The 13,420-nt window shown below is 41.0% G+C and overlaps 1 protein-coding gene across 4 annotated transcripts in view; it reads left to right on the top strand.

Annotated features, from left to right (window-relative positions):
- LOC121906590 (coiled-coil domain-containing protein 148-like) overlaps window positions 1-13,420 on the top strand; it is a 31,659-nt gene that overhangs the window by 12,666 nt on the left and 5,573 nt on the right. For all 4 annotated transcript variants that reach the window (XM_042425515.1, XM_042425516.1, XM_042425514.1 and 1 more), the window contains 3 exons: window positions 2,834-3,040; window positions 10,464-10,604; window positions 12,105-12,223. In XM_042425515.1, the coding sequence (XP_042281449.1) occupies window positions 2,834-3,040; window positions 10,464-10,604; window positions 12,105-12,223 (467 nt within the window). The remainder of the gene's footprint in view (window positions 1-2,833; window positions 3,041-10,463; window positions 10,605-12,104; window positions 12,224-13,420) is intronic.

Raw genomic sequence — 13,420 nt, 5'->3', positions numbered from 1 at the left:
ATACTGTATATTTATGCACACACACACTCCCACAGACACCTGTGTAAAATCTCCCTTCCCCAGTCTGAAGCATCCCTGCAGTGTGACTCCCAGGCTCCCTGATCAATGCAGCTCACTACCCTGAACTGAGCAGACAGATAAGCCTAGACAATGATCTGTTCAGCGCAGTGCAGGATGTGCCATGTCACCGTCTGTGGACATCTCGCTCACACCACCGCCTAGCATCGCCATGACAACCGCCAGCCCTGCTCTCCTCCCTCACCCGCACCCAGAGACCTGTCCTGTCCTCATATCAGTTCCAGCTGGGAGCTGCATTTAGAGCTGTGATCGTTCAGCCTTGTGCGTGTGTGCGTGTGCGTGTGCGTGTGCGTGTGCTTGTGCGTGTGCGTGTGCTTGTGCGTGTGTGTGTGTGTGTGTGTGTGTGTGTGTGTGTCTGTGTGGGAGGCATGGGGGGGAGAAGGAGAGAGACACTCTTCACTTCCTCAGAAACAGACCCAGAGTTGATGTAGTGCAGACTCCACCTAATTCAGCTATTAGTCATAATTAAGCTTGCTTGCATGCAGTGAATAATCAGTTTGAACTACAGATTGGTTTGCTGAAACCTCACTGATTAACTGTATAAATGCTACTCTGATCATTAATTTGTAAAAAAAAATTGTACAAAAAAATCCTGATTTCAGACAGGCTTTTTTAGATGTGTTTAAAAAGTCCTGATTTCAAATAGGTGTTTTTTACATCTTCTTTATCTGAAATCTAAATGAAGTCAACAAGCATGACATTGATTAGTATCCAGTAAGCTCAAAGGATGGTCCTCTAGATGAAGTGAGCTGTGTGCCTGTGAATACTTGGCTCCACTAGAAATATAGTGGAAAAAAAGAATCATGAGCAGTTTGCTTTGGGCGCATATTTCCCTTGTATTTATTGTGGGAAAAATAATTCCCATTGTTCTTGCAGACATATGGTTTGATAGAAAACTCTATGGTTACCACCTACAGAATTGTTTTTAGCTCTATGCTTTCTTATGTTTTATTTTCAATTAGATTGCTGAAGGCTGTTCCCACTTGAGCCTTAATATTTCGCTCACCTGCCATTCAGTTCCATCTGCACGTAATAATTTCAGGATGATAGCATCATTTTCTCCTGCTTTGTCAGTGCTCTTTAAATACTAATGCCAGATAAAACAGCACTGTTGCACAGAAGCAGGGATGACATATTACCACAGTTAAAGGGTTTGCGCAATGTGATAATTTAAAAGCCTTGGTGATAAATCAGCTCCTATGTGCTCCTCATTTGCTTGCAGGACCAGCTGTTTTGAGTAATTTCCCATTTTTGTAGAAAAGATTGAGAATTGTTTAAGTGAGGCCCCTTTTCAGGGAGTTTTACTTTAGCTTTACTTGGAGGAATGGTCATTTCAGTTTCTTTCACTGATTGTGCAGAGAAATACCCAAAGTAAAGAAGGGCAGAATTTGACTGGATAGTTGCATTAGTGACATTGATTTACTTTGCTCTCTCACTCCCAAACTATAGGAACAAAATCATTTCTTGTTTGATCGTGACCTGCAATCGCAATCTAAGTGCATGTAACTGTCTCTGCAAAGTGCTATTTTATAGGTGGCAGTGTGCAGACATGGTTTTTGTGTCCTGTCATCCATTTCTTTTCTTTTTTTTCTCTTTTTGTTTTCTAGTATCACTCTGTCAGATTGTGGTACTCCATCTATTGTAGTTTAGAGTGGAGATCTCCCTCTGCTGGATGGGGCTCTTTGTGGTCTATTATGACTTACTCTTTGATGTTGTCTCATGATAAGTAGGAAGCCAACAGAGTACCAGCAGGATTTCATATGCCCCAAAATTGTTCCATGGCAATAGTGAAAATAATTCATACCTCTTACCCTGTCTGGACATATCAGAGGGGAGACATTTTTATCTTCTCTTTGTATGGCTCAGTCTTCATGGAGACAGCACTGTGTACTGCAGACAAAGTGCAGCAGATGCTTCCACGTACAGCATGTAGCAATACTGTACTTTACAAGCTGTCTGCAATGTGTTGGCTCAAGTGCACGCATGCCTGTGTGCAAACACACATTGCATGTTAAGTGCAAACACGCAAACTCTCTCACTTCAAACAATACAAGGAAGGCAAGGGTACTAAAGGAGAGGGTGGGAGAAAATGAAGAACAAAGGGTGGATCTTCCTTAACTTCTAAAGTTGTGCATTAATAAACAGGATTTGCTTCACTGCTTCTGCCACTTCTGTTCCGTTGGCAGGTCTGTCAGCTCACTCATTTTCAATAAAATCAGTCAGCCGTCTAATGCCTTCCCACCGTCAGTTAGCCGCTATTAGCCCATAGATGAATATCATTCCCTCTGTTACAATGAAGCAGCCAAGTGATGCAGCCTCTGTGAGCGCTGACACAATGATGAATAGCTACAGGCAGCCCTCACGCAGAAAGGAACTGTTTTCCTTCAGGACATTTCACAGTCAGGAGAGAAGGACCATTTTATACACCAGCACAGCTAGATCTGACAAAGACTTTTTCCCTTCGGTCATACTGCTATTATTATAGACAGTATATCATGTAGAGGTGTTTGTGGTTTTCTGTTTGCATGTCATCAATTTGGTGCAAGAGTATAATACAGCAGTATTTGCCATTTGGGCTGCAGTACCTCAGTCTTACAATCGTCATATTCTTCTTTCAATTTTTATTTTAGGTGGGATTTTTGTTTCATGTTTCCAAGAATAAATAAGATACTTAACCAACAAAGACATTCAGCAATGCCTTTTTGTGTCACCCCATGTGCAAACAATACCTTCTCCATCAATCTTGTTCTTCCAGATGGAGTATGAACGTGTGTGGGACTGGCAGCGCTTCACCCGGGCACAGCTGAGAGTGGTGACCCAGCAGTGGCAGCGGGACCAGGGAGAGCTGCTTGCTAAAGCCCTGGTCACCCTGCAGGAAGCCAGGCATGCCCACCAGGAGGAGCTGGAGCTCCACAGAGACCGCCAACACCAGCAGGACATCTGCTCGCACCTCAGAGACAAGGTCAGTGTCTGGTACACCTTCACATCAGGAGTTGTCACATATTTCAGGAACATTTCCAACTTTATGAGACGGCACTTTTTATGTTGGCAATTATGCTACAGTTATGTGCCTGCACACCATGTTTAATCCCACCAGGAAGTGGACCTATAACTATAATATAACACGTTCATTGTTCTGCAGTTTAGCCAGTATGAAGTCTCTCAGGTCTACTTTTATACCTCTTTCATTTATAAGACACATTCACTCACATCTACTACTGGAGTGGACAATATCGAACTGGTTTCATGGTATTTAGCGTGATATGTTCCTCTGAAGAACATGTGTAGATGTGATAGTTGCTGTGAGAGATGTGTGAGGGACCAGACAGGCAGCAGCATCTGAGTGCCTGCTCGTGTACAGTATATCTGCTGACGAGGCTGCACAACATGCCAGGCTGCCTGACAGCATCTCTTGCTTTAGCTGCCACTTGGGATGGGCCGTGAATGCAAACAACCTAATAAGTATGGTCTCGCAAACATGATGTTGTTGTCTCCGAGGAGTGCTTGTTCACATTCTCACAACAAACAAGTTACTCATGTGAACAAATCCATGCATTGTAGATGCAGTACTGTACAAATTGAATTTGCTTCGCTTGCCAGTTTATTTTAAAAAATGGTGCTTATACCCTGTGGCTGATCAGATAAGAAGACACTCTGATGTGCTGAGGTAGGGTTGGTGTGCGCCATCACCACTGAGTCTAGATTTGTCAAAGAACAGCACATGCCCTGCAGGAACAAGAACCTCAGTTTGATTCCTTGGGATTTAGTCGAGTTCACGTTCTCCCTTCCTTTACATCAATTAATAATCTGTATGGTCCATGTTCTTCCATCCCGAGTGTCCCGAAATGTAGTCTCTTGTCCTGAAACAGTTACTTTTGGACACTGCTTTCTCCTACAGTGTTTTTACCTAATGGTTATCCTGTCATTTTAATTGAATTTTATCCTGTTTTATTGAATGTATCCTTGCTTAGTGTTTTACTGTAAATGGTATGATTATTTGCTTGTATGTTAAGCAGTTTGTGTTACATTTTATGCATGAATTGTCCTACAGAAATGTTTTATCATTATTATTATGTACTACTACTATGGTCATGAGGAGTTATGAGCCTAATCCATTGTTTAAGAAGTAAGAACTTTCCACCCTTAATATCCACTATATGTAGAAAGAAATCGTTGGAGGTCAACCCGAGTATGTTTTGATACAAACAAACAAGACTACTGTTGGGATCTTTTCTCAAGTCGCCCGTATAAGCCTGGACAGTGGGAACAGAACACAATATAAGACCACAAAAAAGCTCAGTCTCTCTCAGGCATAAAGGACACTGCTTGAACCACTTGCCTTGTACAATAGTTGGTTTTCCACATCTGTGTCTCACTTAAATGTTCAAATGTTGTTATGGGTAAACATGTTTCTCCACAAACTGGAAAGCCGGACCTAAAATATCCCACTTCAAGCAGTGTCTTTAAGAATATTATCAGTGTATTTTTCGCCACTGCCATCATTTCTCCATGAAAAGCAACTCAACAGTGTATTTGCCACAGTTAGAAGCTACTTGTTTGCTTTAAGTCCTGGAAGAGTTTCCACCTGTAGGAGCAACAATGTAGACAGGATGTGTGTTGTATTGTCCTATTGTTGTTTTTTTCCTAACTTGTTTTTCATTATGCCACTGATTATTACATTTAATTGAACAGTTTTCACTTTGTCCTTCACTGTACACTGTCATTTACTACTGAGGCATATTCACGGGCAATGATCGCTTCACATTCAGTTTTGGCAACTTCAGCTGCATTGACTGTGGCATAATGAAGTTGTGTTAGAAAAAAAGACATCATGGGTATTTAAAATGATGAAACACACTTACACAAGTATTTTTGAGAACAACAGGAGCCTCTGACTTCCAGTGATTTCTGTAAACCTCTGGTAGAACATTAACTACATACTTCTAACTGTGGCAAACAAACTGAGTTTTTTTTTTCATGGCTGTCTGAGCCAATACGGAAAAGAAAATCACACAGGCATTTTCATTCCCATGACTTTTCCACATCCACGTTTTCTGTTTATGCATGCCGTGTGCACATATTTGAATTTGCGTAGAGGCTCCGATGGATGCCTGTTTGCATCCAATCTCTCTTTCCACTGCCTTTATCATCCCAGCGCAGCGACAGCGGCGAGACAAGATGGATTCTCCTCCCGCCACATCTGCTTCCTTAACGCTTTGGTTTCTGCAGCTGCTCCCTCTGACCCAAGGAACTCTCCTGACTCTGTTGTGAGTCACTCACCCCTCCAAGGATAAAATCCCTTTTTATTCCTATTTATTACATGTAGAGTAAAATATGATTTAGCAGAACACTCACATTGGCCTGCAGTGTAGCTGCAGGCCACCTCTAAATTGGTCAAAATTTATATTTCATGGAGGATTTATGGTCACAATCATTATCCATAATTTATGAGTGGTCCCCCCTCACCTATTTAACTTTGCTTTCCTGCATTGTGTATTTGACACAGTGTAGCTGAGATGATGCTTCATTAAAGTGAATATACAAACATATCTAACACAGACCCTCCTGCAACAGCTCTTCCAGAGGTTTATTAGTTTAAGCTACAGCATTTTTGTAACAAATAAAGAAGATAAAGAACTCCTGTAATGATGCTTGTAGGCGAAGGTAGTAAATGACTTGCGACATGTAGTTATATTTTCTATCAGTGATTATGCAAATAACCACCCTTCAAGCACCTATGTCACCTTCTCTGTGCCTAAATTGGTTCGGATGATGGCATATTTTGGGAGATTTTTGGTCAGTGGCAGTTTGGTTCTGACCTCATTAGGGATCTTGTGCTGCCAGCCCACTCAGCTGTCTTCTGAGTTAGCTTGTACCCCCCTGTTTTGTGAAGGTCACGTCTGTCACGTAGACCACTGCTTATTCTTGAGGACCGCAGATTGACCGTGCAAAGACGACCGGCTTGATCCACATGTCTGGACACAGATGAAATAACTGATCACATAGCAGTTGTTTAGTTTCAGAACAAGCTCCAGATGTGATATACAGTAGAGATCTGATAGACGGTGTATGTCATGAGAGGTTAAATGAAATGGATGATTAAGATAACTAGCTAACATTTTGTGCATGAGATATGGCTTATTTTGTTCCAATTTATCACTGAAAGACAGACTCTTCTTTTCAAATCATCATCTGTTTGTTCTGCCGTATTCTGGGTGCTGTAATTAGCTGCCATTGTTCTTGGTGTTACTGTTCATTCCAGCCTTTTATTCCGTCCTTGCTTTCATTTTGCCTCCCACTTATATCTCACTCCCAGGCATCTTTGATGAGTGATTGTGTTTTCCACATGAGTAAATAACGCCTGCAGGGGATGGCAGATTGTTGCAACAGGCTCAGGTGGGAAAGGGATGAGCGGGCCAACAGGAAAAGCGACACAACAATAAAAGGAAGAAAGATTTTCATAAGACGAGAGGGTTTCTTTTATTGAAAGAGCTCATTTTTCATTTCCTGATCTCCAGAGTCCTTTGCAATGTGAACAGCATTATTACAGATTGACTTATGCCCAGATGATCTGTGTGACCTTCCTGCAGTAATCAGTGTAAGTCTATAGGCACTGTGTGTTAGCGAATCCCATCACTGAGTGAGTGACTGGCAAGTATAGCTCTTCATCCTTCTGGTGGCTTGATGGACCCAGCAGAGTCCCAGTGTATTGAGACAGTGTGTGGGCCACACAGTGTTTCAGCTGACAAATCTCTGAGGAGTTAATTGCTCATATGTGTATAATTTTTCCTCTGCAATGTGTTGAACCTTTTATGAACCTCAGGAAAATTCTTATCATGCCAGCTATGGCAATACAAAGATAATTGCATGGTTTCATTTTTCATATCTCCTAATGGATAGCAGTTCTTGTCCCTTGGAAGATTCTGTAAATCTCATGTGTCATTAATGCCACTCAGTAGAGTGGTTGCACATATGGAGGGTTGTTCCAGTCATTATAATTAATAAATCACTCATTCTCTCTAGTTTGCTGCTATATTTCACAGCAATGATACTGGTTCAACATTTGTTTTTGTTTTTTGCAGGAATTCCTTCCTAATCTGTTTGGCTCATCTGTTAAACATCTAAAGTCTGTCAATAAACGACCTGCAATAGAAAGTTATGATGACTGCTGCAACGCCCCCTGACAGAAGACATCACTGTACAGTTATATTAACAAAGGCTTTTAGCAGGCTGCAGCGTGCAGATAAAGAGACCATCATTCTTTTGTTATTCTGACATCTCTGCAGTCTTTTTTTGTGCTGCCATGAAAAAGGGAGGGTGCACCATTTCTCTTTGAATTCACAGAAAATGAAATTCCAGTGACAAATTACTGTAGACTGCACATAATGACCATTTTATTTTCTTTGTGCTCCCTAAAATGCATTTTCATTTCTACCTAAACGAGAAAGACGTATAAAATACACTCAGCCATAATGGTTCTCACAGTGTTCAAACTATAAAGATACATTTCAGATTATTCTGTGATCTTGGGTGACTTGCAACTGAACCTTAGATTAAACACATGCTTGTTTGTATGTCTCAAAATATGCTTTGCAGACACTCTCACCAGGTTGTTTACACACCCCATTTCTCAAGGTTTCCTGCATCAAACAAACAGGTATCTTATCTGGGCCAGACCGCAGCAATTATGTATGCATCTTTAATTTGATTTTTTTAGGCGTCTTCTGCTTACATAGCACAGAATCCATACATGACTACTGTCACGCAGGTTGAGAAATTTTATGGGGCAGAATTGCCACTGACCAGTAGAGACGTAAACATTGATTTTGGACTGTTGTTTTGGACTTTGTACAGGTTTTTTGATCACTTTTTCCTTAATTTGATAATAGAGATGTGATAGGAAATGAGGGAGAGAGAGGAGGGTCCCCAGCCGGACTCAAACCAGGGATGTTGTGATGACATGGTCAACGTCTCAGACCCCTAAAAACGTTTCAGGCTCTGAAATATGGATAGTTTCAAATGTATTGAAATCCTTTATATGTGCTCTGTATATTAATATGTTTCAAGTAGACTACAACACAACACTTTATTAAATAAGTAATAAACTGTGAGATTAAACATAACACCTAAACACTCAGCATTGCTCAGGTTCCAAAATTATGGTTTCTTTTATACACTTGAGCACTTTGTTCCTAAGGCCAGAAATAAATGTTGCAAGAAAAGCATCTTTTTAATCTAAATTTAAATTTAAACAGTGTGCTGTTGAGGTTTTATATAGGTCTAGTGTTATTGCTCAGGGGAACACCAGTAGTCTTTGAAAATCATTACAGTGACCTTTCACAGTTACAAGATTATATTACACAAGGCAATATTGGAATTAACACCAACGTCGACATTATACAGCACCAGTCAAAGGTTTGGACACACTTTCCCATTTACTTGAATGAGAAAGTGTGTCCAAACCTTTGACTGGTACTGTAAACACACATAAGCAGTGAAAAACAGTTAAGTGCTCACAGTATACTCAGCACAAATATTGGCACAATGCTGTCAGTTCAGGATTGCTCTTCTGTTCACGAAAATTGCACATTGCACCCAGTTTCAAGAAAATGGAGCTCTAAATGTCTGCATGAGACAATGTTTTGATTTCTAAATACGAAGCTTGTTGTAGCTCCAACTTCAACAGTGTCAAACGGAAGTGGATTAGAAGCGGGATTGTTCTAAGTCCTCTCTTCAACACACAGCTGCTGCTGCATCTCAGTTGGACGCCAAGTGTGATTGACTTGAAGATACCGCTGGTGCTAATGTGTGTGAGACCATGTTAATTTGCAGTTCATTCCTACAGGGATTCCTAAGCCCTCCTCTGATAGATCTGTGAATCTGTCTGCCCGCTCGGAATGCAGCACTTTAATACCCGGCACGCCACGGAGAGGCTGCTGCATAACGAACCTGTCACTCACTCCCCAGAAAATGTTGGACCGTGTGTGTGTCTGTGTGTGTGTGCTGAAAGTTTAGGCAGTCTGTCTTCACTGTCTAGTTGGTTGAGTGAAGGCAGCCTCCTCTGCAAACATGTTGCTGTCCTGAGAAAACCCGGTATCTCTATGTTTTCAGAGTTCACACAAGCTCTTAATTTCATAAAAGCCCTCAGAACTTGATTGGATAATGACAAGTGCGTAGTTATCAAGCTGATTTTCTTTGTTTATAAGAAATAAACAAAAATTTTTTGCTTAAAAAATCAAATAAACTCAATACCAAATGACAGGATCTGGGACTTAATACCTCATTATGCAACTGGGTATTGGACTTCTTAACAAACCGCACGCAGTCTTTCAGACTCGGCAAGCCAAGCACGTATCATCCACTTTATCCCTAAGCACTGGTACTCCACAGGGATGTGTGCTTAGCCCACTACTTTACACCCTCTGTACACATGACTGCTCCCCCTCCTATCCTTCTGACTCCATCATAAAATTCGAAGATGATACCACAGTGCTCGGCCTCATCTCAAACAACGATGAGTCTGCATATAGGAGTGAAGTACAAAAGCTGGCAGTATGGTGTAACAGTCACAACCTGGCTCTGAACATCAAGGAAGTGATTGAAGACTTTTGCAGGTCAGGACAACACAACCACAACCCATTCTAGCTCAGCTGTTGCACAAAGGCGGAGCAGCAAGTTCTTCAGGGAGTAATAAAGACTGCTGGAAAAATCATCAGGGCCCAGTTACCAGACATCACCACCATCTAGACTTCCTGCTGCCTACGCTGATCTCGCAGCATCATCAGAGCAAACACATCCAGCCCATCACTTGTTTGACCTCCTGCCCTCAGGAAGAAGATACAGGTCTATCTGAGCAAGGACTACTAGAATAGCAGTGACGCTGCTAAACAAAACTCCCCAGCCCACACCCCTCCTGTACTGTCCCAATACCCAACTATTTATCTATTTATCTTATATTTTGCACTACGTGGCTCAGGGAGATGCTTTGCTGTTTCATTGTTTTATACAATGACAATAAAGATACTTGGACTTAAATTTTGGCTGAAAGTAATGCTCTAGTTTAGAAGATGTGCATAAATTACTCTTTTAAAGCTTGAGTTTTTGGAATTATGTGTACTTTTTTTACAGTATTTTTCCTTACTAGAATAAGCTCTGTTTTTCATAGGGCTCAATCACGAGGGTTTTCTTTACCATTCAATGCTTTGACAGGTCCTGAATTGATGTGTGAAAGGCAGTTTTGACACCTCTTCTAAAGTTCATGCCACACTTTGGTGTTGGGGCTCAGCTGGTTATCTCCCTGTGAGTGATTCTTTCAAGACAGCTGATGATGGACAATAACCTGCTTTTTGTTGCTCTCTGGTGTGTATTTGCATGTGTGTTTGTAGCTGCAGCAGTGGCGGGCCCAGCAGGAGGAGGTGGCGAAGCTGGAGGCAGCTATAGCTGCCAGACAACAAGAGGAAGAGGAGGCAAAGTTAAAGAGGGAGCAGGAGAAAGAAGCCACCATCAGGTTACAGCAGAAAGAAAAAGTAAGGTCTTTCATCACACAGTAATGTGCCAGTTTCATCCTACAGCACTTGCCTTATGCATAAAGTTGCATACAGGTGTGCAAGAGTCCATTTCCTGGATTCTAAGATTTCTAAGTGTTATCAGGGAGAAATGGGTTACACACAAACTCTTGTCATAACATATGTTATGCACAATTATTGTGAAGTTGTATTTGTAGATATAATAGTGCATGTGTGCACACTATGAGTATCAATATCCAAAATAGGTTTATTACATTGGATAGATTAAAAGATCTCCATCAACAGGTACATAACAGCGTATATTCTCTCTAAGCTTAATAGATACACAGGTAGCTCCGCAAAAGATAATATTTTCTATCCTGTTCTTACAATATCCATATGTTGTTAGCATAAATCACTCATGTTTTCGCAACAGTATAATTTTTTACCTTGCTATCATAGAGCTTATCCACTTCAGATCCACGCAGCCATCTCAGAAAGGAGAGAACTTGTTAATCAAGCACTGGACTGTCCTCAGCAGGAAACATCTGCTATTTTAACAGAAAATATATGCTTGGTTAATGGAAGGGCTTTGCTGATAAGACCATGTCAAAGACTTCATGATCAATAACCCGGTTCGAGAAAATCTATAGAGTTAGATGGATATTTGTTGTAGGAAAATTCTCAAAAGTTAAGAGAGTAGCTGAGCTGGATCTCAAGCACTCAGCACACAAATAGCAACAACTTCCTAGAAGAGACAGAACTTGTCAAAAGCACTAATTATGAGTGGCGTGTCAACTCCTGTTAAGACCTTTTCATGTGAGACTCCTCACGGAAAACAATCTGATCAAATGTCTACAAAACAAACAATGACTTAAAAGTTATTGGGGGGCATGAGAAATGCTTGTTAGCTGTTCCAAACCTGTGCACCCTTTTAAATAACTAGTTCACATAACATAAATTAAAAAATAGCATCAGAGGCTCCATAACCTTATTTCTGACACCACAGGGTTTTCAATATGCAGCAGCCATTCAATAAAAATACACAAACTTCTGCTTCAGGTTGCTTACCATTTGTGGCTACATTGTCTGAAGGATTTAACTGTGAGCACACACGGAGATCAAATTGAAAGCATATGTTGTTACAGTTATATGGATATTTTGATTATTCAATTTAGTTAAAGTCCTCACAGGTACAACATCAGAATATGCGTGTGTGTGTGTCTGACAACTCTCTCCTCAGGGGTCTGCTAGGAGAGCTTGGGAAACCTGAGACACTCTGATTAATGAGAGCATTTAGGCTGCATTGGATTCCATATAATTTAGCACAACAGTCTGCCAGACATTGAAATATCATCTCATTCTCTCTGTTTACACTTATCTGATTCCAACTTTGTCACAATCAATAGGACATGACGATCCTAAGAGTTCTGTGGGAGTCAGATTAGGGGGAGTGTGGCTACTGTTAACTTTTTGTCGTCATTCTTTCTAAAGTGATGTTCCCCTCCCCCCGCCCCCCAGGTCCGACAGTTTTATTTAAAGCAGCAGAAGAGAAGGGAGGTGTTGGAGCAGAGAGATCAGGAGAGACTCGCTAATCTAAGGAGCGACATGGAAGAACAGGCGAGGCAAGATAAAGAGAGGTGAGTGTTGCACTCTGGGACCTTGAGCTTTCATTCCTTAGTGCATCAAGGTTGCTAAAAAGGAATCCTAAAATACCTTGTTTGCACATTATCAGGCATGGTATTGACCACCGTGTTTATGGGCTTACAACCACTTACAATTACAGGTATATTAAAAATACATATTTATGTTTTTCTGTTGATATATCCAATATCAAACTTTATTCTTTGAATGTCACATAAATTCACTCATAGGTATGAAATGTTTACATGTCCAGATCAGTTTACCAGTCATAGGGAATAGTATGTAGCCTGAGAAATATTTGTATAGAAACTAGGTTGAGAGTCACAGTGATGTCATCAGAGTTGTCTCAGCATGGGCTTGAAGACTACAAATTTATAACAGAAAGCCTGAGTCGCTAACTGGAGGTGTGGAGTTTAAAAGACACCAGGAAGAGAGGGCAAAAAAAAGCAAAAAGGTGCTTTCGGTTGCATTATGGGAAATGTAGGATCAAGAAGCTTTGTAGCTTGAGCTGTACTCTGAAATGTAAGTCAGGACATCTCAGCCTCTGCTGCTTCGATTCTGACCATTCTTTTTTAATCTGACTTCTCTTGAGTTCCTCAACTTTATGGAAGTGCAACACAAATTTTCTGGAATACCCCTTTAACTGAAATAGACATACACAAGAGTAAGGGAGAGTGATGAAATACCGCATCTTGCCTCAAAATAGTTCCTGAATTGCATCAAACATCACAGACTGATGATGTAAAACAATGTATCTGAGGGTGAATTTTACCTTTCACCTTACATTGAAAGCACATTTGAAGGGGATCTTTTAACAGCCAGCATGAACAGGGGGAATGATTACAGTGAGGAAAACCTCTTTCAGTGTTCATATGGGCACCTGACTGTTGTTTTAAGACAGACTTGAAAAATTGTGAACCTACCCTTTAACATCTGTATTTTATGACTCCTGATTTACTCGACATGTGCACTTAAAGAGCAACTTAACATCAGCTAGAAATCTTGTTTGTGCTGACTTCCATTTGTCTAACTTGCTGCAGTGATGTCAAAGTGTACTCCAGGGTGTGTTGGTACATTGTGACATCACTGTTGGGTGTGGTTATAGGTGCAACAGAGACTGCACTCAATTTGGCCGTGTTGGCGTGCCACTTGTAAGGTGGCAGCGAGGGTAGGAAAACCTGGTTATTTGGAGT

This window comes from Thunnus maccoyii, chromosome 11 (assembly GCF_910596095.1).
Source record: "Thunnus maccoyii chromosome 11, fThuMac1.1, whole genome shotgun sequence".
NCBI classification, from domain to species: Eukaryota; Metazoa; Chordata; class Actinopteri; order Scombriformes; family Scombridae; genus Thunnus; species Thunnus maccoyii.
Note: the sequence above shows the minus strand (reverse complement) of the source record. Positions and strands in the feature narration are given on the sequence as shown.